A 26,421-nucleotide genomic window follows, 5' to 3' on the forward strand; every position below is an offset into this window, starting at 1 on the left:
GGCAAAAAGGATGGGGATGTGGAGAAAGGAGATCAGAACAGAAGAGGTAGAGATGGGAGTTCAAAGGGAGAAAGAGAAAGCGAAATGAAATTAAGAACATTAATCCTGTTGGATTAAGAACAAAAAGAGTAGACTCAGACAAGAAATCAGCCAGGAAGATAAGTGTGGATTCAAATGCTTTCCCGGGAAAGTGCAAAGGAGAGAAAACCCCCAAATCAAAACCAAAACCCAAACCACCCTGCACTCAGCGTTCCCTCGTTTTGCAGCTGCTCAGCCGAACCTCCAGCAGCCCTCTCTCCATCGCAGGCACTTGTGGTGGGCGCTGGTGCCCGAGGCTGGCCATCTGGGCTTGCTGGTGTCTGCCTGGCGCTGTGGCCTCCAGCTGTCCCTGTAGGTGCAAATCCTAGCGGGAGAAAGTGAAAATGACAGAGGACCTGGTCTGAGTGATGGGCAAGGAGGTGGAATGACAGCGCTGCTGCAGTCAGCGTGCAGCCCCAAGGGCGGTTTCTGTTTAACGCTTGCTGAGGACCCAGTGTCCTTGACTATCGCCTCATCACAGACTCAGGGCAACAGCTATCGAGCACTATTAAATGCAGACCAGGTACAATGAATCCTGTTACATAGAGAGGAAACTGGGTCTCAGAGGGATTCAAGAAATTGCACAGGATCAGTAAGTGGGAGAGCTACGACTCCAGCCACCCTCTGACCTCTGCACAGGGCTCTTTTCAACACAACTGCCCCTCAAGGACAAACTTTTCAATGAGGCTGCCCCTGGCTATCACACCTGGAAACTGCGCTAGCCATTTTAGTCTCGGGCCTCCATGCCCTCACCCCCCACCAGGTCCCTACTCTGAATTTTGGACCAGTGGACCTCTGGGGGTGGGGTGGGTAGGGTACTTCTGGTGGGAGAGTGGGAAACCCTGGAGATGTCTTCTTCTCTCATCAGCGTTCCTGAACAGGCATGGTGGACGGATGAAAGTAGCCCTCTCTTCCCAAGTTTAAAATGGAGTTTAGGGTCGCCTAAAAATCAAATCCTTAAAAGGAAAGTAAAATACTATTGTCAATTCATTCTTATACACAAACTTACAAACACCTGGTTAAGGATTATATTCGCGTCTGTTTTATGGTCCCCTGATGTAAGCACAAGGTCAGTCTGCCAGTCCCTCTTCTTCCTGGTTATCTTTTCCACTGCTTTTTCTCTTTATGTCTCAAGCACCCAGTCCTGCCTGTGAGCTCAGGCAGCACCCAGAAGGTTCTAATCGAGCGTGGCAATGGACCTGACAGGAAAGCTCTGGAAAAGACAGCCATTTCCAGTGAGCATCTGGGGAGCTGGAATAGGGACACTGGAGTCCTGCTCGCCTACCCCTTTAAGGAAAGAATGTCTGGAGAGTTGGGGGCTGAGATGGGGCCTGCAGACCTCCAGAGGGGTCCAGGTGACACAGGGACTGCTGTGAACTCTCTCGCCTGTCATCTCCCTCCCGTGTGACAGGCTGGTCACTAGGTAAGAGAAGGCGTCATCCTGCTGCCACTTGAGGAAACATTAGATTAAGTCAAATCAAGCAGAAGTCTTTCCTTCAGGATTTGGTGAGTTTAATAAGCCAACAGGTGTTGTGAGTCTCCCAAAGAAGAGTATGGTGTGAAGTCAGGAGCGGGGTCCTGAAGCTCTTTCTGGCAGCCTCCTTGCAGAAGAGGAACCACTAGGTGTGGGTGAGATATTATTAATCTTGTTACACAGAAGAGGGAAGTGGGACCCACGCAAACAAAGCTTAGGCTTCCTTAGCTCACGGTCAATCCATATTTTCTGAACATTTGTTTTTTTGGGGGGGCTCACCATGTTTCAAAGAAACAGCCTTCCAGAACCCTGAGTCTAAATGTAAAGTGTCCAGGGTCTTGGGCAGCTAGCCTGGCTCTGCAAGGAAGGCATCTGGGCAGATGCTGCCGTCCAGCTTGAGTCCCCCTTTAGCACCGCTTTTCTAATCCACTGAACAAAGCAGTGGCCTCTGGGCTGGAGCTTCTCTGACACACAATGATAAAGAAAGGAAAGTCACCCGCACCGTAAAGGTGGCTTCAGGGAATTTGTTGTTTTTGTGGCTGTTAGATTAATCCTGGACACTATGCAAAAGGCCGAGACCTCCCAGAAGGTGGGTAGGAAGCGACAGCTTCTAAGAGAGTGAGCCAACACCAGGGGATGCAGAAACAACTCAGAGGACAGTTCCTTTCATTCTGCTGGCTTTTAAAATGCTGCTCACTCTGTTTCATGTCACGCAAGTCTGTGTGTGACAACTGTTGAGGAACTTGGGCTGTGACATTAAGCAAACACTGCTGATGTGTTTCTGATTACATTAACGGTGCCTCGCTCTCCAGCATGTTAACTCATCGTAGTTGATTATGCTGACACTGAAAGCTTGCGTTAACATGTGTGTTTGTATTTCTAGCTGTAATTTGGTTCAATACCAATAAGAGTATCAATACGATCTGAATTAAATGTGAGATGATCAGCCTAAAACCAGAGCACAGAGGATTTAGATGAGCTCTGAAGATTTACCAAGAGAGACAGTTGCTAAACACTGAAATAGGTTATAAGGGAAGTTGTGGAATCTGTTTCCCTGGAGGTTACTAAAACAATGTCTATTCTATAGAAGGCTCCACGATCCTGACAGAAGGTAGAGAGCTTAGTTTGGCTGGCAAGGTCTTCTAAATAAAATCATAGGTACTCTACTCAAGGTAACCATTGAGGGCTCTTATACGCAGGTGGCATTTTGATTCCTTAACACCTGGCTTGCTGATGCTATTCCTGTTAGGAGAGTTAGAAATTCCATTTCAGGTCAGACTAGCCAGGTATGAACTTATTACCAACACGATGCTTTCTTAATTACTCTATAAAGTATGGTGATTATAAAGTAAGGCAACTATTGTTATTGTTGTTACTACTATAATAATAATAATAATTATTATTACCTACCATTTTTGAGCACTCACTATATATTAGGCACTGTGCTAGCTCTTTATATACATGACTTCATCCTCCTCTTATAACAAATATTTTAATATGAGTATTATTATATCCATTTCATAGATGTTTAAACTAAGTTTTGAGGCTAATAACCTGTTGATCACCCAGCAGGATTCAGACCCAGGTCTGTCTGACTCTAAAAGCCTGTGCTTTCATGTATTACAAGGTGTGGCTAATGTATCTAGAAGCACATCAGATCACATACAGTGTTGGCTCTTACGTGCAGTCCCATTGGGCAGCTATGCTCTTCTACTGGTGCTCAACAGAGGCTGGGTTCTCTTTTGGACTTGCCTTCATCTCCACAGACACCTCAGAGGTTCACAGAGAATGACATAGTTCCCATCAATCCCTGAAATTTTAGATGGGATGAGAAAGACCTTCATGACAATCACCTATTTCATATGTAGGGGTTCTCACTAGGATAATAAAAGTTCTTCTGCTAAAAAAGTTTGCAAATATAATACACTCTTTTGAAAATTCTCAACATTTTTTGAAAATCCATTGAGCACTTTTCTTGGGTGGGGGGAACACCTGAGGATTATTCAAAACCAAGCCCGGTGAGTTGGGAGAATAATCAATCCAGTTATAAAAAACAAGGTATGAATGATAAAATAATGATGTCAATTTTCTTATGTGATATTGTGACACGTATACTGACAGTGTGTGCCCTGTATTTCCGTCGCAACCAACTGTGGCCCCAACACTGACATCCATCTCAGAGCACAGTGACCTAGAAACATCTCACCTATTCATTGACCAATGTCCAAGAGAGGACCAAAATGATGACTTATATGAAATGCATTAATCTAGCAGCTGGTGAACTTTGGAGCAAGACAGATGGTGGAGGTGATGATTTTGTGTGAAATGTTTCCCCTCTCAGCGAGATTGACAAAAATGTGCTCCTCTGCTATTTTTTCTATCGAGGAGGGTGTGGGAGGAAAGACTCTTTTATTGGTGTCTGTAACAGATACATTTTCCTTAAACAAGATGTAGGTCAGTGATAGGCATGACCTTTATAAACACCTTTTGTGCATATTATAATAGGGAAAAAAATTTAGCCTCATGATGAAAAAGCAGCACAATATTCTTTTGCTAAGAACTCTGAAATTATTATATTTAGAGTTTTGATATTTTTTTCTGAGAGTTTGGGTCATATCTTGGTTGTTTGCCACCTACAGCTAAATTTAGCCAAACTCGGGCTTATTTCCTTTCCTGTTCTCCTTACAAACCCTTGTCACACCTGAAGTTCCCCGTTGTTGTCAACAGCTCCATTCTCCTGCCAGCCTCCTATGTTCCTAACTTGGTCAGATCTTTCCCTTCTATAATTTTGTCCAGGAAATCACCAGTTCTAAGGATCCTTGCTCTGTGGGGCTTCTTGAAGTCACATGCTCTCTGCATTCCCACGGGGACAGGCTGCATTGGACCGAAGCATTGCATCTAGACATGGGGAATAGTTTTTAATCTCCCACCTTTAGTTCCTTCCTTATATGAACCATCTTATCCAGCAGCAAGCATTCTTTTCATCATTTGCCTGACAAAATTAAATTAGAGTTATTCAGCGAGTATCCTATCACCTTACTACTCAACTCATTGTCTTGCAGGCCTTTACTATGCCCATCAGACCCTTGACTGCCCCTTCCTTCAACCGCCTTCCACCTCTGATGTATCCACAGACCATTCAGCCTGGCACTTCCCACCAAGTGATGCCACTTCATCCCTTTCCAACAGTGTTCAAGATTGTTCTTTGTCATGTTTTCCCAGAGAATATGTGGTTTCCACGTTTTCATCCCCACAACTTTCTTCAATATCCTCTTATCCCTTAGGCACTGATATACAACAAAAGGTTGAAATTAAAAATTTACGTGCCATTGTGTTTATATTCCTACCTGTTCCATAAATTGTTCAAGCTTCTTTTGTGCAAGAGTCAGTCTCCATTTTTGACGTTGCACCTGGGCGTTGGGCAGTCCCTACACACAAGATGGGTTTCCATTAGTCCCATCTCAGTCCAGGATCATCTTTAAAAATTCCACATTTTCCTGACAAACTTTGAAGTCAGGAGGTCCTTCCGTGCTATGTAACCAAACTTCTGCTGGATTTAATCAACCCACTGAAAAATTTATCTCCTTTGTAAAGAATTTTCTGTGTAAGGAAATCATTGAGTCTAAAAGCTGAGTTTAAAAATAATTCTTTCTTTATTCCAAAACTTATTAACTTTAATGTTGTGTAGAAAAGAAAGATTTAAGAATTTTTTAGAAAGCAGCTTCTGTCTGCAGACAAGTTGTTAAACAATCAACCCAGAGTTAAGATGCCTACTAAGCTATTCAAATAGGATATGTTTATTTTTTCAGTACCAGAATTTGTTAGGTAGATTCATATATATCAACTTATTTTACCCTCACAACAATTCTTTGAGATAGATTTATTATTCTCACATCATCCACAATGAAACCAAAGCTCAGTGCAGTAAAGTTCCAAGTTCAAGCTCACCAAACTACAAGTGGTGGAGTAGAATTGTTACTTCTGTTTCTTACCATCTAAACCCTGCCCTCTTTCCTAATGCCGAGCTGTTCTGTGCCAAGGGCCTAGGGTTAGCACTGAGCCCCTTAACGAGAAAGAGGCAAAGGACCATGCAGCATGGTTGACAATGGTAGTGAGGCAAACAGAGCCATGGGGAATGTGCCATGTTGATTAGATATTACATTCCCATATGCATTTGGAACTACTTCTGGGCATTATTTCAGTTCCATTGTTTTGTCTGTTTACTTATGGATTAGTCTGAAGCTTTATATTTCAGTGTCTGATAGGGCTACCCCTCATTACATTTTTCCCTGGAGATTTTTCTTCTTGCTTGAGAATCAGCTTATCTAGTTGAGAATATCATTATGAAGTTTTTTGGGGTCTTATGTCAGATTTATAGATTAAGTCAGGAGAGTTGATATCTCGATAATATTTTGTGTCTTCCCAACACAAAACATACCAGGTTTTCCCATCTGTTCCAGTGTTCCTTTGTGTCTCTTTTTCATTTCCCTGTACTAGAGTCTTTTGTGTTTTCATTAGATCATAAAGGTAAACCCATTATTTTTTTAATAGTCTTCCTCTTGGTTTATTCTGTGTTTCAGTGTTGCTTTCTTTTCCTCTTTCTCCCTTTCTTTTTTTTCCTCTCTTTCACACAGCACGCATGGACACACATACTGACTTTTTCATCCACAGAGTCATCAAGGGCATTTGAAAGATATTGAACTAAAAGTTCCAGAATCTTCTGTGACAGGTACACAGTAAGGTGTTCTTTCTCCCTAGAAGAACATGGCAATAAACTGTCATAAGCTTCATGATGGAGGGACTTTTATCTCTTGTTCATTGCCGTTTTCGAAGTGCCTAAAACAGTACACATTTACACTCAGTTATTATTTGTTGAGTGAAGGAATGAAAAATCCAGTACATGCCTCCCTAAATCCCACTGGAACAAGGCCCTTGGTTTATGTTTTCTGGCAGGTGAAACTCACTCTGGGTATTTTGTTGTAGAAAGTCTGTTGAGAAGAGAAGCAGTGTGTAGCGGAAAATTATCTTCCTGTGTATATGCTCTACTGACCTATTTCTCCATTAGAGTATTAATAATAAATGCCCAAGGCTCTACTGAAAATAAATAACCTTATTCCTTTTTGCTTCTTATTAGCCAAAGCCTTGCAATTCACATTTGCACAGTGATGGCTCTAAAATGCATCCTGGCAGATGGATACTTCTTGAGCTGTCATAAGACGATGAAGAAAATCCAGTTAAATGTGTGGGTTAAGTCGGCAGTGAACAGTCATCATTCTGAACCGTGTTATAAACTGAGGCTCCGGGGCTCTTCAGCGTTACAGCCTTTCCTGGCAGTGTGGGCTGCAAAGTGTGTACAGGAAACACAGTCACACTGTGGTTTCACACCGGAGCTCAGGTTGCCTCTCATGAATATGCATGACGAGGCTGGATCTCGCTCTGGCCACTTGAGTGTTCTTGAGCTTAACTTAACTCCCACAAACCCACTTCCTGCCTATCATTTGAAGATGTTCCTTGAGGAGGTGTGAAAAAGTGAGTTGTAACTCCAATTGTGGAGCATTTTCCTTTCTTTCTCTTCAAGATGACAAACTGCACCCTGATTTATTTTTATTCACTGTGAGTCATTTGCTAGTCTTATTTTATAAATAATATTTTCTACATCTTACTCAGAGGCAGATGGGAAAGTTCAAGGAAACACCCTCTTGGAAAGAGGAAAAGCCCTCCGGTCTGGATTTGCACATTGGTGCCTTTGCTGGAGTCCCCGATAAGCAGCACTGCCATGAGGAAATAAACAGATGGCGAATGGTCCTAGGCAAGCAGCATTTAGAGTGGGTTTTCTTTGTTTTAGAAGTGTCTGTTATTCTGCTCTCACTGCGAACTCTGTGTACTCCTGAGAATGCAAAAAACAAGCTGGAAACTCTTTCCTAATATTCCTAAAACAGGTCACCAGATCGAAAGATACTTGGGATACGCGCGCGCGCGCACGCGCGCGCGCGCACACACACACACACACACACACACACACACACACTTGCTAACGGTTATTGTGTGTTTTCTTTGTGAGAGGAAATGGGGGAGAGGAAGGGGGGCTCCAGCGCCTCTGAAGCCAAGAGGCAGCGCTCCAGGAACCCACGTGATGAACAGCATGTGCTGGGAAATGCCAGCCTGTGGCACGCCTCAACTTGGCATACAGACGCAACTCCTGTTTGACAAAATTTACGAAGCAGACAGGGAGTAGTAGGGGTCTTTTCTCTGGACAAACAGTAAAGGGTGAGAAATGGGCATATGTAGGTTGCTATGCAGTTATTTTGCTGTTTATATGGGAGCCTTGCCAAGCAGCACTTAGACCCTGGGAACATTTGCCTTAGTCCATGGAGGTCCCAGCCTTTTCATTCGAACCCACGCCAGTGTCTTTTCCTTTAATGACAATCGTTAGGGAGAAAATGTGCCTTCTTTCTAGATGTGCTGCTTTTATTTCTCCACAGTCTGATAACCCCTTCCTGAAGTCTGTTACTGATATTATCTTGGTTGTCACAGATTACTATGATTCTAATGAACTGTTTGTTTGTTTTTAATGTTAGACATTCTTTTCCTATGGAATGTTCATCCTTTAAAAATTGCTCAACACTGTTTTGGCATTTAAAGCTCATGTTTTAAGAGCTGATGATTTTGTCTCATGGTTAAATGGTGAAATAACAGGGTCAAAGTGAGGTTAACGGGATTTAGAATTTCAATTTGACTGGAGTCTTTCCTTCTGAAAAATGGTGAAAGAAAAGAATGGAGGGATGGAAGGAAAGAGAGGAGGTAGGGAGAGTGAGAAGGAGGAGAGTCTATTCAAGGAAAACTCTTGAATAGGTGAGATTATTGACTAACTCTAAGTTTATCTGAGCTAAACATTTTTAATACATATTTTTTTAAATTAAAGAAGGTAAAGAATTACATTCACATTTCTAAACACTTATTCTACCACATTTTTCCTTCCAGTATTATTGAGATATAATTGACATACAGCACTGTATAAGTTTAAGGTGTACAACATGATGATTTGACCTTCATGCATCATGAAGTGATTATCTCGATAAGTTCAGTGAGCATCCTTCATCTCCCATAGATACAATAAAAGAAAAAAAATTTTTTCCCTTATGATGACAACTCTTAGGATTTACTCCCTTAACTACTTTTGTACATATCATACAGCAGTGTTCATTACATTTATCATGTGGCAAGTCACATCCCTAGTACTTATTTATCTTTTAACTGGCAGTTTGTACCCTTTGACCACCTTCATCCAATTTCCCATCCCCTCACAACCCCCTCCTCCCCACCTCTGGTAACCACCAATCTGATCTCTTTTTCTGTGAGTTTGTTTGGTTGGTTTTGAAGTATAACTGACCCACAACATAATCTTAGTTTCTGGTACACAACATAGTGATTCGGTATTTCTATACATTCCAAAATGATCACCACAGAGCTAAACCTTTTTACATGCTCTTCCCAATTCTCTTTGTTGGTTCAACAAATACGTTTCAAGAGTGTACTCTGTACTAGGAATAGAACAATACAGCATTTTTGGCTACCACTTAATCATAGACTCTTTGGATTTTATTCCCAAAAAGTATAATAAATCCTTTTTCCATCGTGCACCTCATATTCTGTCACCCCTGCCATTAGAAAAATTAGATTACCTGTGATTTTTGTTTCATGGCCAGTTTAGGGTTATGTTTCCCCACGTCCAGTTATCTTTACTCTGTTTAGCTCTCGTGGACCAGACAACTTAATCCAAGGCCTTAGGAACATGCTGTATCTTACCAAGTCATGTGAGTGTGCTTTTCTGTGAAGTATTTGCAGCCCTCCATCTCATGCCTGAATTGCTTCCTCTGCATCTCTCTCATGAACTCCAGTTGCTTGGGCACTTAACTCTCTCCCCACAGAGGCTGTGAGTACCTTGAGGGCAGGGCCTGTGTCTTATTCATTTCTGAAGGGATGGCAACATAGTCAGCACTTAACAAGTATTTGTAGAAAAAAATGAATGTTGCCCAGAGCATCTTTGTTTCTATATTCTGACCTTCTGGACTTTTTATGGATTGGATTCTAAGAGTGAGTTTGTTGGTCGAAGTCTATATATATTTTTAGTTTTAATAGATGTTGCTAGATTGCTTTCCAAGAAAAGCTAAGGCAATTTTCTCCCATATTTCTACCAGTAATAGGTTTTATTGGTCTTTTAAATGTTTGCCAGTTTAATAGGTATAAAGTGATACCCCATTGTTTAATTTGTATTTTCTTGCTATTAATCAGTTTGAGTATCTTTATATGTGTTTGTTGGTCATTTAGATTTGCTGTTCTGTGAATTAACTTTTTATATACTTTGTCCATCTTGACACGCAAAAGTTTGCATTTATTTCAAGATATATAAAAACAAAAAATATAAAGCCCCTTTAAAATTCCAATTCTAGGTATGTATCCTATGGAAACACTTAGATACGTAAACAAAAATATATGCAAAGCATCCCATTAGAGTATTATTTGTAGTAATAAAAAATTAAGTGTAGTGAAAAGAAAGTACTTTAATGAATTATGGTGTTTCCTTATTATGACAGAGAATGAGGAATTAAAAAGAATGAGGTAAATCTACATGTACTGCATAAAAGGAATTCAGCATATTGTTAAATGAAAAAAGCAAGTTGTAGAAGATGTATTGCATAGTTCTATCCAAAATTATATATGTACATATGCACATTGTGGAAGAAACTATTTGTCCTTAATCTTAGGAACTATCAGAAACTATATATTTGAGTCACACTGCAGCAAGCAAATAGCAATTGTAAAAGCTAGGTCACATTCCAAAAGATGCATTGAGTTTTTATAGTGTGGGAAATATATGACTAGTCCAATGTGGGAAAAAAAGAAAAAAAAAGATGTAAATCAACTATACTCCAATATAAAATAAAAATTGAATTAAAAAAAAAAAGAAAAAGAAAAAAAGAAATAAAACCCAGTGAGTCAGTTCCCTGGGAGTTCAATTAGTTCTGAAGTGACTAACAAGAGGTATGATTTCTTATCTATCAATCCTATATTGCCATATATTATGACTTTCTATATTTTATTTAGAACATGTTTCACAAACCCTGATATTGATAGCTAAAGTTAGCTTACACTTCAGATGGGTAAATGCTGCGTTTGTAGTGAAAACATTTAATAGAGTCCTTATCTATCTTTACAGATCTTCTCTGTTGTTTCCTAACTTTATTTGTGATAAAAGTGTATAACAAAGTGTAATTTTACTTAAGATCACGTCTCAACCTGATGAGTCAGCAAGTGGCTTTATTGTTTTGTTCCCTGGATCATTAATATTCTCTGTCATTGAGCTTTCTTATCAGCTTACAGAAAGCAGCTTAAGTTTAGATCCAAGTGATTTGCAATGAAGTTTCTTCCTATTTAAAGGAAGACATGTCTTTCTAATGTTTACATTTTCCCCTCTCAAAAAGATGATTTAACTATGCAGTTTCTACAACTTAGGTGTGTTGTGCATATGCCCGCAAACATCTTTTTGTATGTACACCCATTAAAACGAGACCTGTCTGGACATATCAAGCTCTTAACAGGGCCTATGTGCAGGGACAGGGAATGGGAAAGGGAAAGAAGGACGTTGGGAGAGTTCGCTTTTATTCTGAGTACTTCTGTAACGTCTGAATATTTTAAAAATGAGAATATTTTCATTCTTTTGTACTTGTATAATGTTAAAAAATGAAAAGAGAAGATCACTAGGAATTAGCAAAAAGTAAGATTTTATGTATCTCTTAGAACAATATACAAGGAGATTACAACTTTTAGGAGTATGAGGATGCCCTTTAATTGTTAATAATTTTACGGACAATCATATGATAGCAGTTGTACTTTTAGTATCCGTTTAGAAAAGAAATAACTATCAAAAGGCACTTCAAATCCATTAATACTTTTTAATCTGAATTATCTTTTCCATAACGTTTCTCTCTAGTCTCTCAACTCCCTTGCCTGTCATCAGCATGGTAAAGCCCCAACCTTGGAAGTGTTTATCTTCATGTTTTCCCTGTCTGCACCCACACTATTGAGTTATTCTGGAGAAATAGCACGAGTCGGCCATTGGTACTATTCCAACTCTGTGTCATTAAGCACTGGTCCCTCAAAGCTGCTAGCTCTCCTCCTTTGTTTCCCTAGCCATCTTCTCTCCCACTCACCATAGTAACTATTTCATCCATTCACCATTCTTTTTAAACATTAGCCTCCAAATAATTCAATTCTCTGGAACGGTTTTGGTTTCAGTCTTCCAGGCTAGATTTTAAGCTCTTTGAGGACTGAGACCTTGTCTGTCTCTCACACAGTTATTTTTCAAGACCCAGCATACTGCTAGAACGGGTATTCAATAAATACTTAAGGAATAAGTAAATGAATGAATGAATGGATGATGGTTTATAACAGATAGATGATGAGGATTGCTGTGCAGCTTTGAGGGACCAGTGCTTGATGACAGGGGGTTGGAATAGCACCCGTGGGAGAGTTGTGTTATTTCTCCAGGACACCTCAGTAGCGTGGGTGCAGATGGACAGGGAAAACATGAAGATGAACTCATTCAAGGTTGGGTATTTGCTAACGAGGAGCAATGGAGTCGCGATACTAGAGAACATAGTTAAAGTGATGGATCATGAGATCTCTGCAGGTAGGAAAGGAGTGAAAAAAGGAGACTACTAGGTGAAGAATTGGGCTGGGCTTGTGAAGTGAAAGTTCTGGTGGAGTGTGTGAAAAGTAGCTAAATGAGGCTGGAAGAGAAGGAGATTATGGTTGGAGAGAAAAATTTTTACCTAAATGTTTCAGAGGGGAAGCCGTCCCAGGTGATGATGTTGAGGGTGTGGCCAGGGTTATAGGTGGCTGAATGAATAGAGGAGTCATTAGCTTTGAGAGGTCAGGAAATATGAGAGTCCTCCAGAGCTCTGGATGTATTACCACGTAGATGTTCTGGGTGGAGGGTAAGATTGTTTACTGGGAAGAGTGCCAGTTTTCAGTCACAGGAGGGACTGTGGGGCTATAGGTCACATTGAGGAGGTGGGATGGAAGGGGACAAAGGAATTAAACACGTAGAGATGTGAGGAAAAGAAATCAATATGACATAAGTGGTGTTGACCAGTACCTCAAGTTGGAGAAAAGAGAGTTAAAAGAGAAGCAAATATTGAAGGGTAGTAAAAATTTTGTATAATTTTCAGTTGCTTAAAGTAAGCAGTACATAAATCAAAAATTCCAGGAAGTTCAAATATATGTTTCATTAGTTGAGATTACCCTAAGCTGAAAACTAAAATCCTATTAAAATTTTCTGAACCTTTCAGAAGATATAACATCCCAAAGAGGCTCGATTCTAGAAGGAAAATCATAGTAGCTTGCCAATTCCAGTTCTGGTCAGGCATTCTTAGAATACCTTGGAGTGGATTTTAGTCTCAGAGGGATTCTACTTTCAGAATATCAACCAAAGGGCCAAAATAAGGCTCTTGAAAATTTTCTCTACTGAAATGCTCAGTCTGCAAACCTGGATAGTGATGGAAATACATAAGCTTCATTTCTGGCACTTTGAGTGCTGATGAACTTGGTCTTTAATACAAAGAAAACTACTGTTCCTTCTCCTCTCTAGAAAATGAAACTAAAACCAACTCCCTTATCAGAGTACCTGTGTTCTATGCCTAAATTTAAGGCGATGTATCAAGTATACATTACATGCAAGATCTGAGTCCTTGGGGCTTCCCTGGTGGTGCAGTGGTTGAGAATCTGCCTGCTAGTGCAGGGGACACAGGTTCGAGCCCCGGTCTGGGAAGATCCCACATGCCGCGGAGCAACTAGGCCCGTGAGCCACAACTACTCAGCCTGCGCGTCTGGAGCCTGTGCTGCGCAACAAGAGAGGCCGCGATAGTGAGAGGCCCGCGCACCGCGATGAAGAGTGGCCCCCGCTCGCCGCAACTAGAGAAAGCCCTCGCACAGAAACGAAGACCCAACACAGCCATAAACAAACAAACAAACAAAAAAGATCTCAGTCCTTCCCTCACAGAGAGCAGTACCCGAGGAGCAGGGACACACAGCTAGTGAAAAGCTGTGGTACCTACAGACAAAGCAGCCCCAATGCCCCCCAGTTAGCTCAGTGTTGACTGTAGCAAAGAGCTGAGACCAACAATGTGGGGCAGGGTTATCAGGGAAGGCTTCCCAGGCATTGCATCAATGCACAAGGAGAGAGAGAGAAAGAATTCACACCAGGGAGGAAAATTATTTATGGCATTGCAAGGGTGAAAAGAAGATTTTTTCAAGGTCCTGGTATCTCTATTACTCTATCCTAGTGTTTGGACATATGGAGTACCCATTGCCGTTAAAGTATTAAAATGTGCCAGAAAACTTGGAATCTCTTAATAGCATGTTGAGAAGGACTGATGACACAACTCCAATTATGCTTTTGGTACAATTGTCATGTCAGATTGATGTCTGGAAAAGGACCGAGATTTGAAAAACTGCATAATGAGTTGTTGTGTTGTTTTTATCCTTTATTTTGTGCACACCATGCCATCAGTAGCTCCCTCAAAACTCAACAAGATAAAGGTCTGTAAGAGGGACTTGCTGGCTATCTTGATCCCTAATGGAAAGCTCTTAAAACCTGGATTTGATGAGCCCAGGCCATGTCATGTAACTAAACTTTAAACATTTACTCTTTTGTTGTTCCTTTAGCAGAAATTATATCCCTTCCTCCCATCTATAAATTGTCTAAGCTCAAAGGGATGTTTTGTGCTGTTTTAGTGTTATCTGACAGCGGGGCAAATTATCAGGTAAAACAAGAAGCCAACATCTAATAAGAGGCAGGGTGTGGAAGGTGCACATCTGCTGGTTATGAGGAGAAGATCGAAGCACCACCCTTCGTGTTCTTTGAGAGCCCGTTTGACCCATGCACTTATAAAAGCAGCAGAAGAAATGCGCAGGGAGTGGAAAAGGGTGTGTGTGGGTGATGTTGTTACTTAGCAACAGGGAAGCTTCTGGCTGATATTCTGAACTGAACAAAGGAAAGCAGCTGGGACAGCATGGATAAATGAATGTGGAAAAAAATGAAAAGGAGGAAAGCAGATGTGGCGGTGAGGGAGGGCTAAGAGGAGAATGAAAAATAAAACAGTAAAGGAAAAGCATGAAAATGGATGTGGTAGGTACTTAAAAACCAGAAGACTATGAATAAAAATCTTCTGGAAAAAAAAGTAACTGAAAGAAAGGTGAAAATAACCAGAAGGATAAGAAAACATCTTCAGTGGAAGCCAGGCAACTGGTGGGAGAAAATTCCCCAATGTAGTGAACTCTCAGCTTAGAACATGGCTCTTTCCTGGTGTTTGAGGTCACATCAGAGTTGCACTTGATGCAAGGTTCCTGGAACAGAGTCGAAACCACCTGAGTCTGATTAGGCCACTTGGAAGATGAGCCGGGAGGTACAGGGGTTCCAAGGATGTTTTTTGTAATATTTTATAATAGGTATGAACCCTTAGAATGATCCGAAAAGAACTTTCAGGTTTTGGGACCACTACATCAGGCCTGACCTAAAAGGAAAACCCCTAGAGAATTGGATGTACTTTAAATCAGGCTAGAAAACTCCCAATTCCATCTTTGATTCCTCCAAACAGGTTATTACAGTGTCAGCACAGAGTAGGTCTTTACTGTGATATTTTCCATGGGTAGATATGCCTTGATGTTTTCCCAAGGCCTTTGTCATGGCAGTTAGATGACATCTTGTATGCATGGGTGTGTTTATTTATATTACATGACAGGTACAGTTCTCACCTACGTTTGTCTCTTAAAAAGGGCAGCTGTGCTTCCTAGCTCATCCTTCACATTTTTTGATCATTTACATGTGTAAGTAAAAATATTGCGAGCATTTCCTCCCAGTATATGTGCATTTTTATTCATAAACTCTATGCATGTATTATCTAATGATACATGGGCCATTAGATTATGAGATCCATATTAAGAAAGATGAGATAAAGATAAAATTAAATATATATTTTAAATTCTATTTAATTAACAGTCTTGTTTATGAATGGAACCTTCTCCTCCCCACCTTCACCTTCATTCCCCCACCCATCCCGAAGCTCACCTACCTACCACAGGGCATAATGCAATGGCACATAGTAGGGGCTCATTAGGTATTGGCAGGAGACAGAAGTGGAATGGCATTTTCTCAGTCCCTGCTCAGGGTTCTCACACCATGTTTTACAGGGCTGCATGGAATTACCTACATTATCGACAACCATATTGGTTGATATGTTATTTCTGTTTTTCTACATATAAAATAGGACTAAGTTTTTAAGTTATTCCTCTTTAAAAAAACTTTTCTTATCTATAACATATAATTTATTGATTTCTAAGTAAGCATGTTGAATGATAATATACTTTTGGGTTTACTTCTTTCCCACATCTCACTAAAATGACAGTGAAAGGATACAACATGAAGAACCAATGAAAATTAGACAAGGCTTGGTGTATCAGTTATCTATCATTGAATAAAAACTACCTCAAAACTTAGTGGCTTAATATAACACCATTTATTAGTTCACAGTTCTTGGGGCAGCAATTTGTTCAGGGTTCAGTTGCAGCAGCTCATCTCTGCTCCACATGGCACTGACTGAGATTACTTGCAATTGCAGTCAGTGGGCAGTTAGCTGGGGTTAACAATCAAGGTGCCTCAGTTCTCCACAGAACCTCTCCAGCAGGCTAGCTCAGGCTTCTTCACATATTATTGAGGTTCCAAAGAAGGCAAGAGGAAGCTGCAAAGGCTTCTTGAGGCCTTGTTAGAAGCCACAAATCATCACTTCTGCAGCATTCTATTGTCAAACAAGTTGCAAGGTGTTATGGACAGAATTGTACTTCCCCAAAATTTATATGTTGAAGCCCTAACTCTGAATGTGACTTAATGTAATTTAAAGGCAGATGGGGCCTTTAAATTAAGGTCAAATGATATCATGAGGGTGGGGCCCACATCCAATAGGACCAGTGCCCTTATTAGAGGAGGAAGACACCAGGGACGTGCATATACAGGGAAAAGGTCACAGTGAAAGTGTGGCCAGAAACCAACCCTGCTAACACCTTGATCTTGGACTTCCAGCCTCCAGAACTGTGAGAAAATAAATTTCTGTTGGTTAAGCCATCCAGTCTATGGTATTTTGTTATGGCAGGCTTAGCAGACTAATACACAAGGTCAGCTCAGGTTTAAGGGGTGGAAAATAGACCACCTCTTGATGAAAGGAGCTGTAAACAATTTTGTGACCGTTTTTAACCCACCACACTTGGAAAATGTCAGCTTGTTTTAGAAAGTGTAGGTGTATCAAGAGGTATACTTAAAGAAATGCACAAAATACTCCCACCTCCTTCACACATACTAATTTCACTTAAACCACTTTATAATGGAAATTGCATTAACATTTTTTTACTTAGGTAAATAAGAGGTAGTCATTTAGTAGGCATATGTCTAATTAGGAACTAGAAAATGATATTAAAGGCATACAATTTTCATTAGAAAGTGAAAGCTCTGTTATGCCAAAGCAGAGCTATCTACAGAGAGTAGATATAAAGAAAAAAAACACATTTATTTCCAAGATTGAACATTAGAATTATATACTCTATTACATTTATTCTTCTCTGACCACTGGGTAAAAGAAAACATTTCTAATTTTCAGTAGCTGTTGAACCATATCAGTAGATGTTACACCATGTGGACCTTTCCCCCTCCTCCTTCCTAATGGAAACTTCAATTTTATTCGGGTATTCAACCTATCCTCATGTACAGGGGTAAACTTATTAGGTTGAGCCATCATGTTAGTTCCTTTCTCCTTCCTAATGACTGGTTCAAGAACCCAATCTTGAAAGCTGTTCTGTACATGCCGTCTCCATGGTGACTATCATTGATGCAGAGATTGAAAATCACTCTAAATGGGAGAACTTATATTCCATGACTCTGAAATGTCCTCTCCCCTACTGAATATAAACAAGGAAGTATTAGAGTCTGGCGGCCACCTTAATAACCACAAAGGATGCCCACCTCAGGACAAAGTAAACACAGAGGCTCCTGAAACTCACCTTTCCTCTAGAAATATTATTATATATGTAATAAACATCTGACTCTTTAGGCCAGTTTCACACGGGTAGCCAAAAGAGTCCTTCCTGTCTGATGATGCTGTTTTTGTCTCGCCTGAGGTGTCCTTGATGATCTCACATAAGAGAGTCTATGGAATGGTTTTACAGGGCAAGTCATTCTCCTCACACGTCACTCCCACTGCTCCTCAACATAACCAAACCTTTAAGCAGATTCAGATCTCCGTATGCCTCGGGAGATTCATTATAAAGCCAAATCCAGGATCAGAAGATGTACTCGCCAAAAGAATAGAAAGACTGCTAATTTATGTTGGAAAAATATGGAGAATATATGTGGAAATGGATTCTGAGAGTACTAGACCAAGGAAGGAAGAACAAAATTATAGATCAGATAGAATTTATCAATAGAGATGTATTTATCAGAAATTCTGGATTTAATGTGCTAGCTCAAACAGTTGGAAGTTGTCTAAATTATTTGCTAAATTATCTTTTGAGCTGTGCTCAACAGCAGTCCATTCTAAATTAACCAGAGATACTAGAAATTTCTTATTTTAATATAGAGGAAGAAATCCAAAAGTTCATGGAGATATAAATATTGGGGTAGATCTTCACATGTGAACCACTCACCTATTCCCAACTGTCTCCTTCCTCGTAGGAAAAGGAAGAAATGGCCAGAAAATATGTCCTAGACCAGAGGCTTGAGAATTGCATAGGTATAAAAAGCACTTTGTGGTTCTTCTTCATATGCTGGGGTAAGAAGAGAATACTCTGTGGTTGAAAAGGGCTCCTGATTTCAATAGGGATGATAAGATGGAAGAGGGCAAGTTGTGGTACTTAACTGCTAAAGTCAAGGTGGGTATGCTGACCATAATAACAGCAGTAGGATTGACATGGTTTTCAAAATGAAACAACTCTCAAAAATCTCTGCAAGTCTTTTATATTCAGTAGAGTTACAGACATCAAAATAGATGGCAGCCTACTAGAGTTCTAATTCATTTGTATAATGGAAAATACTCCAGGATTAATGGTTGTAGCTCTGGTGTTGTGTTCTTGAACATGGTAGTTCTGGTGGTGGCCTTCTGACACCTACCTTTCCAGGCTTTCCAGTGATTTTTGTAAGCACCTAATTCCCTGTCTTAAAACTCTTTATACTTAAAGTACCTAAAGTAGTCCTGTGCCCTGAACACTGATGCATCCCAATAGGACCCTGAGCCCTTGCCATGATTATTTCCCCAGTTTCTGGGTATATTATTAAGATACATGACCTCAGATAGTGGCAGACTTCCTACACTGACATGTTGAATAAAAAATTGCTATAATATTTTTTAAACTTCATCTCTGGGGAAATCACAGCGAATGAGGCCATGGTGTTTCCTACCCATCCCCACTTTTGGCCAGTGCAAAAGATAGAGGAGTCTTGAGAATCACAGAGGATTACTGTAGGCGAAGTCAAGTGGGAATTCCAAGCATACATGATCTTCCAAATGTAGTTGCTTTTTTTGCAGCAAATCTACATACACTGTATGACTGCAGCTTGTATCTGGACACTCCTTTTTCTCCATTCCAACAGAGAACACAAGAAGTAGTTTGATTTCACCTCAAATGACAGAAACATATTTTCAACTGCAGGTTATTTTAACTCTCTACTCTCTGTGCCATAAATTAGTCTATAAGAACTAGGTTGTCTCACCATCCCCAGCTAAATCGGCAATGATATACTGATGAGCTCCAAAGAGCAGGAAGTGGCTGGTATTTTATTTTATTTTATTTTTTTTATTTTTTTTTAATTTTTATTTATTTATTTATGGCTGTGTTGGGTCTTCGTTTCTGTGCGAGGGCTTTCTCTAGTTGCGGCAAGTGAGGGCCACCCTTCATCGCGGTGCGCGGGCCTCTCACTGTCGCGGCCTCTCTTGTTGCGGAGCACAGGCTCCAGACGCCCAGGCTCAGCAGTTGTGGCTCACGGGCCTAGTCATTCCGTGGCATGTGGGATCTTCCAGACCAGGGCTCGAACCCGTGTCCCCTGCATTGGCAGGCAGATTCTCAACCACTGTGCCACCAGGGAAGCCCCGGCTGGTATTTTAGATTGAAACCATACATGCCAGAAGGTAGGAAATAAATCCTATGCTAATGCAGTGACGTTTCTTGGGATCTGTGCTATGTGGCATGTGAGTTTATCCTCTCCAACGTCAAGGACAGTTTGTTTCCTACCTCTAGAAAAAAGTACTATGATTTCTGGTGCTCTTTGGATTTTATAAGCAATAGATATAACATTTTGTGTGCCCATCAGCTCTTTCCTGAGTGACCCAAAAGGCTGACAGCTTTGAGTAGGGTCCAGAGGAAGACTCTCCAGCTGGTCCAGGCTGCAACTTTTCCATATGGCCTATTAGGACCCAACAAGATCAGTGGTGCTCAAAAATCAAATGAAGTCTGTGGTGTGGAAAGACTGAATACAAGATTCACAACAGAAACATCAAGGTTTTAGAACAAAGCTATGCCTTCCTCAGCGAGGTCCATTCCTCTTTGGAGGAATAGTACTTAGCTTGCTACTGGGCCCTGACAGAAACCAGGTGACTATGAAATATAAGCTGCCCATCATGAACTGAGTGTTATCTGATCTACCCAGCTATAAAGTCAAACATATCCAAGTGGAAATAGTATATAGGTGAGTGCATCTGAGCAGGTCCTGAAAGCTCAAGTTTCACAGGCTGATGTCTTCCTCCTATGCCAACTCATGCCACAGGCCACCTCTCCACCCACCAACACTTACAACACCATGAACACTTCTCTAGTATCAGGTAACTGAAGAAAAGGAAAGTGTAGTTTACAGATGGCTTTGCATAATAAGCCGACACCAGCCTCAAATGGATTGCTGAGTACCGCTCAGTCCCACTTAATTGAAGGTGCAAAATTCTCCCAGTAGGTAGAACTTTAAGTGGTATAACATCTTTGTTTTATCCTGGAAAGAGAGATAAGTTGATGGACAGTAACAAATATTTTGGTCAGATTGTCATAGACATGAAAAGAATAAGACAAGAGAATTGGTGACAAAGAAGCTTGGGAAGAAGCATGTGGACAGGTCTCATAAAATGGGCCATATTGTAAAGACATTACGGTTCCATAGAAATGTCCACCACATTGGTTGTGAACCCAGTAGCCAATCTACTTTCTTGAGAACAAAACTTCAGTTTTGTATAGGTACCCTCCTCCATGTGACTTTACACTCTAAGGAAGGCTGGTTACATCTCCATCCCAACAGGTGAATCAATTCATCTAGCCCATCATGGTTATTCTATTTTCCATATGAGTGGTTGGCTTAAAAAGGGCCATGTGACCCAATTTTGGCCAATGAGACATTGAAGGAAGTCTGCTATGGGGTTAGTTCTGTGAGAGTTTCTTTACCTATTAAAAATAAGAGGTGGTCTCTTCTTCTGCCTCACTTTGAATTGGGAGCTAGTCTTACAAATAAGAAGAGAGAGGGGAGCATTTCTGCTTGTAGTGGTTGTAGGAACAACATCTGGTTTCTAAGGCCAGCTGCCTCTGTAGTAGCATCCAATGTATTGATATAGTGCCAACAGTGTCAACTGTGCAAGCTGTGATTTCTGACACTAAGTGGCAGCAGCAGCTGTGTCCTCACAGGAATAGTTTTGTGATATGATTTTCATTGTATCCCTGGCTGCATGGCTTCTGAACCTGGACAATCTTTGAACTAACCAATATCCTTTAAATAATCCCTTTTCTGCCCAAACCAGGCAAAGTCCATTTCTGTTGTTCGCAATGAGGCTCCCTGGCTGATATAGGTCTTCTGAATAAAATTGTCTGTGAGATGTTGGTCCAAAAGAAAAAAATGTATTTTTGCAACACTAATATTGCTTTCAGAATTGAGTGTTTCTTTGTAAGTTTTACTTTTTGATGTTATTAAAAGTTAGGAAAGACAAATGTTCATCCACCTACCAGCAGTATTGCCTGGGTCAATCTCCAGCTGGTAAAAATAATTAAGGAGGAAAACATCTTTCTTTGAAAGGATGGGAATTTTTAAAAGATGTATTAATAATGGACTCAGTGGAAACTATCAGTAAATATGCAGTTTGGAATTGGAAAATAAAGGCAGTGCCTTCCATATACGCTGTGGTGCTAGCCCTTACTTGTTACTGCTCCAGAGGAGCAAATAGGCAGATGTTTCACTCTCACAGAGACTTTTAAATTTTATCCTGGGACTGTCCTCGGTCATGTACTGAATGTTGTAATTTCAGCTATTTTTTCCCAACTAGCGGGGCTAGAGGTCTCTGTTCTCCTTCTGTCTCATCCGAACAGCTGGGGCCACAAGATTCCCCCCTTCACAATCTGTGCATGCCTATTTCTTAGGCCCAGTTCCAATCACAAGTAAGACAAACTAAATAGCCTGAGTCTCACATTTTGGCCTACTATGTGCTGGGTGTGCTTCTTGGCACTGAGGGTACCCCAGTGTCCAAAAGAGACAAAGTTCAAGATTTAGTGAAACTTCCCTTCCAATGATTTCTTTCCCTGCCTACCAGCAAAAATCCCAGATGCCCCCTTCTATCAATATATCTGCATGTTGTTTCATTTCCTCTGTACTGCTGTCTGTGCCCCAAATCTGGAAATGAAGCAGGAAGTCTTAATAGATCTGTTAGATTAAAAGAAGTGGGCATGTTGCTTTGTCTACTTAGAAGATTAATATTTTCATTTACTTCAGATGTATAATTTTATGCTTTCATGTAATTGGTGTAGTACATTGATGCCTTCCGTAATGAAATAAAACCCAGATGTTTGGAAGCAGTCAACGAGGGTGAGGCTTTTCTTAGTAGAGGAGGTTGTACTCTACAGTCTCAGCTCTTAGCTCTGAGCATTCTCCTTGGGGATTATTTTAATGACTGTATCACCCGCTGGCCTTGGGAGGCAAAGACTGATACCCTGCTTCCAATGCTTTGTCCCATATATGGGCACATGACTTTTTCTCGTATATCATTTAGCTCAGCTGAGACAGATTTAATGCCCAAATTAAGCTTTACTAAAGGCTAACAAAATGGCAAACTGGATAAGAGTGAAACCATAAAAGTAACCCATCTAACAGACATTGCATAACTTACTCATCTTCAGTTTTTAACCCATTACAGGGCTCTTTACTTTTTCTCTTGAGTTCTGTTTCTGCAAGTACATATCCCCAGATATCTGGCTTTGTCATCATTAAGACCCAAAGAAGAATGGGAGCTTCCATCTATCTCAGGACCATCCTCTCAGCTCTGAGTTTCTACCTGAGGGCCTCCTTCCTCCCCAGATAATCGATCCTGGTAAGAACCACAAGCTTCGTGGAAGGAAAAAAGACATCTACAGTGGTGTAGCCTGACCCACCAATCCTACCCTCTGAGTAGCTGTACGAAGCATTAGTCAGGCCTCTTCCAAGTACAGGTGGCAAAAATTTATCTGCAATTTGCTTAAGAAAAATATTTATATCTTTGGCTAAGAAAACTGAGAAGACAGATCTTGCTTGCTTCAGGCATGGCTGGACGTGGAGTTTCAAATAATGTCATCTATCTTCTGTCATTTGACAGAGGCTTTTGCTCTCTCTTTTTGTTTCTCTCAGTCTTTCTCTTTTTTACACTGTTCTTCCCTCTTTTTGTCTATCTGTCTTTGTTCTCCTTTCTATTGAGTCTACCTTCAAGGAAAATTCCCATTTTGGCAAAAATGGCCACTAGCAGCTTTGGATTTACGTTAAACTACAGCAATCCCAATGAAAAGAAAAAGATGTGACCTCTTTCTGAATGGTTCCAGCAAAATTTCAAGAGAGGACTATGATTGGCCCAGTATGGCTCCCCGAACAAGTCCTGCGACTGACAGATGGAGTGTTCTGATTGGTCAGCCTGGATAACATACCCATTCCTGTGAAAGGAAAGATGGTGCCCTGTGATTGACAGTCCTACCAGGGAGCAGAGAGGTATTTCCTGGAAAGAAATGCTTTAGGACATTCACGAAGTAACAGGTCTGGATAAAATATGGTATTCCTAATATTCATTCTAGAGATATAGGTATACAAGAGCAGATTATTAGAGTTATAGTTACACATGATAAATTTGATATGGTCTACAAGTCAGACACAGAAGAATTAGGAATAATTAATTATAAAACTGGTTCAGTCATAAGCAATCTGAGACACTATATCACCAAAGGTGTGGAAAAAGTCTCTAAAGTATTAGACAAGCCTAAATCCCATATAGGATCAAATGCCAGGATTGATTCAGACATACAAGTTACTTTTAAGTGAACTGGGCAAATCAGAAGGGAGGGACCAGGATGCAAAACTTAACCTGAGGCAAGAACCACAAATAATTGACTTTTTTTTTTTTTGGCCGCATCGCACGGTTTGCGGGATCTTAGTTCCCTGACCAGGGATTGAACCCGGGCCACAGGCAGTGAAAGGTGCTGAGCCCTAACACTGGACTGCCAGGGAATTGCCCCAATAATTGACTCTGTTGAAGGTGGAAAGATAAAGGATGTACTCTTACAAGCAAAGCATGGTGTGCAGGACAAGAAGAATGTAAAGTTATTGCAATTATTCTTTTTTTATTACTACATGCTTGAATGAATGAATTGTATTTATGGGGCTTCAAAATCAAAACAAAAAGAAAGATTCTTTTGGTAGTCACATGTTACAGTTGTCTTAACCTACAAACAGTAAGGCTGAGTTGGTTTAGTAATGAAGCAATTCTATTCACAAGCAATTCACTGTCTATTTTAGTACTGTAGCCATTAATTTCTTGATTTCCCAACCCACAGGAAATCTAATGCAGCCAAGAACTCCTTAAAATTTTTCTGCCACATTCTATAATAGAAAGAATTCCCTACCTCCTCTTATTCCTAATGGAATCACAGCTCTGAGACCATTTTCCTCACGGAACAGCTGAAATGACCTATTAACAAATGAAAGGTTGAAGATTTGAAAGTAAGCTAATGTCCATATGAACTATAATTTTTTTTACCAAACAAAAACCATAAAAAGCATTGTTTGCGATGTTACATGCAGTATACTAAGCTATATGCAGCGTACAAAGTTGAAAACCCAGAATTTAACGTGAGATATTTTGAGCTTTGAATTTGGACAATTTATAATTTAAAAGAAAAAGCTATGTAAGTTATAGACCAAATTTGGCTCCCACTGAAAGCAGGGGGTGAGACAAAGACTTGGCTGCAGGTCACATGTGAAGGAGGTGATTCCAGGAAACAGGAGTAAAGGATCAGGGAGAGTGGGACAAGAGAAGTGGTAAAGTCAATACAAGGGCGTGTTATCCAAGTCTTTGCTGAAGGCACGGAGACTCAGTTTGGCTGGGACTTCTGGAAAGTGTGAATGTTTTCCAGAATTTTCCATCTGAGGGAAGTGAGGATGAAGCATGGCTCCCACATTTGTTTATGGCTGACGTTTCCCTGGGGAGCACTAACATAGCTCACCTTAGGGCTGTGTTTTTATACATAAGCCCAGTTGCTCCAGGGCACGGGAGAGACCCAGGGCAGAAGGCAGAATACTTCTGTACCTGCTTGAGGTGGGACCTTGTCAACAGGAGATGAACCTGAACTCTCAGCAGATGAAACAGAGGTGGGCCAAAGAGATGAGAATGGGGCTCCAAGGTATCTGTTGCATAAAACAAACATATGTGAAGGCCAGATATGGTACATGGTTTGCCAGTATTTGACCTTTGGTCTGTTGGCTTAGAAATTCACAAACTGAATTCACAGCATCGTTTAACTGACTTAGAGATTCTAGGGAAAAAGTACACACTTGTAAAAAAAAAAAAGGACGACCAAATTCTGCTTTTTATTTATGCATTAATTCAACAAATTTAATGAACATTTACCACATGCTAGGTGCTGGAGATACATCAAAGAACAAGATAAACAAAGTACCTGCTACGTTGAGCTTGCATTCTGGTTGGGAGGCAGCCAACAAACAATGAGTAAGGTAATTTCTGATTATTCAGTTACAGGGGCTCATAGAAAATGAACCAGGGTAAGCTAATAGCGAGAGAAGCATGGCTGCTATTTTAGGTAGCACCCTAAAAAGCTGTGGAAGGCTTCTCTACGTGAATGACATCTGAGAAGAGACCTGAATGAGAAGGAATGAGCCAAATGAAGGTCAGGCAAGAACATGCTAGGCAAAGGGAATAGTTTACGTAGGAGCCCTGAGGGCGGCATAAGCGCTTGTTTGGTGAAATTGAAAGTGAGAGAGAAGTGGCAAGTGAAGATGTGAGACACGTCAGCTGGGGGCAGGTGAGGCAGGGCCCTGTGGGCTACGGCAAGGTCAGGCTTCACTCTTAGTGAGATGGGAAGTCACTGGAAAATGGTAATCCGAGGAGGGATGTGATCTGATTTTCTGTTTTAAAAAGTCTGCTCGAGTTGCTGCGTGGAGACTGTTTCCAGGCAGTGTGTTCCCTGGAACACGACAGACCTGAGAATTTGTATTTTCCATAAACAAGTTAATCTCTCCCTCTCGTTCGCTTAAAACACAATAGGTATCCACACAAAGACTTGCACACAACATGTTCTAAGCAGCATTATTCATAATAGCCAAAAAGTGGAAACCACCCAAATGTCTGTCAACTGGTGAGTGGAAAACAAAATGTGTTTATACAATGGAAAACTATTTAACAATAAAAGGAGATCTTGATACACGCTGCAACATGAACATCAAAATCACCGTGCTAAGTGAAAGAATCCAGACACAGAAGACCACATATTGCATG

The 26,421-nt window shown here is 40.7% G+C and overlaps 1 protein-coding gene and 1 long non-coding RNA gene across 5 annotated transcripts in view; one reads left to right on the top strand and one right to left on the bottom strand.

The window, feature by feature from the left end:
• LOC103002612 (uncharacterized) lies at positions 1-25,674 on the bottom strand. Its single transcript, XR_451796.2, has 5 exons — positions 25,586-25,674; positions 25,133-25,313; positions 24,533-24,597; positions 3,234-3,362; positions 1-403 (listed from the first exon to the last, which is right to left on the bottom strand). It is a non-coding gene; the product is annotated as an uncharacterized LOC103002612 (long non-coding RNA).
• The window catches only part of CEP85L (centrosomal protein 85 like), a 210,954-nt gene continuing 191,568 nt past the window's right edge, over positions 7,036-26,421 (top strand). Inside the window, exon 1 of one of the 4 annotated variants that reach the window (XM_007190766.2) lies at positions 7,036-7,081. Coding sequence is in view for 1 of the 4 variants with exons in the window: in XM_057527705.1 (XP_057383688.1) it covers positions 25,632-25,640 (9 nt within the window). In the remaining 3 variants the exon portion in view is untranslated. Of the gene's footprint in view, positions 7,082-7,101; positions 7,166-9,424; positions 9,486-25,570; positions 25,641-26,421 lie in introns of those variants that run through there. The other 3 variants (XM_057527706.1, XM_057527707.1, XM_057527705.1) reach the window with 3 other exon arrangements.

This window comes from Balaenoptera acutorostrata, chromosome 14, assembly GCF_949987535.1.
Source record: "Balaenoptera acutorostrata chromosome 14, mBalAcu1.1, whole genome shotgun sequence".
Taxonomy (NCBI): Eukaryota; Metazoa; Chordata; class Mammalia; order Artiodactyla; family Balaenopteridae; genus Balaenoptera; species Balaenoptera acutorostrata.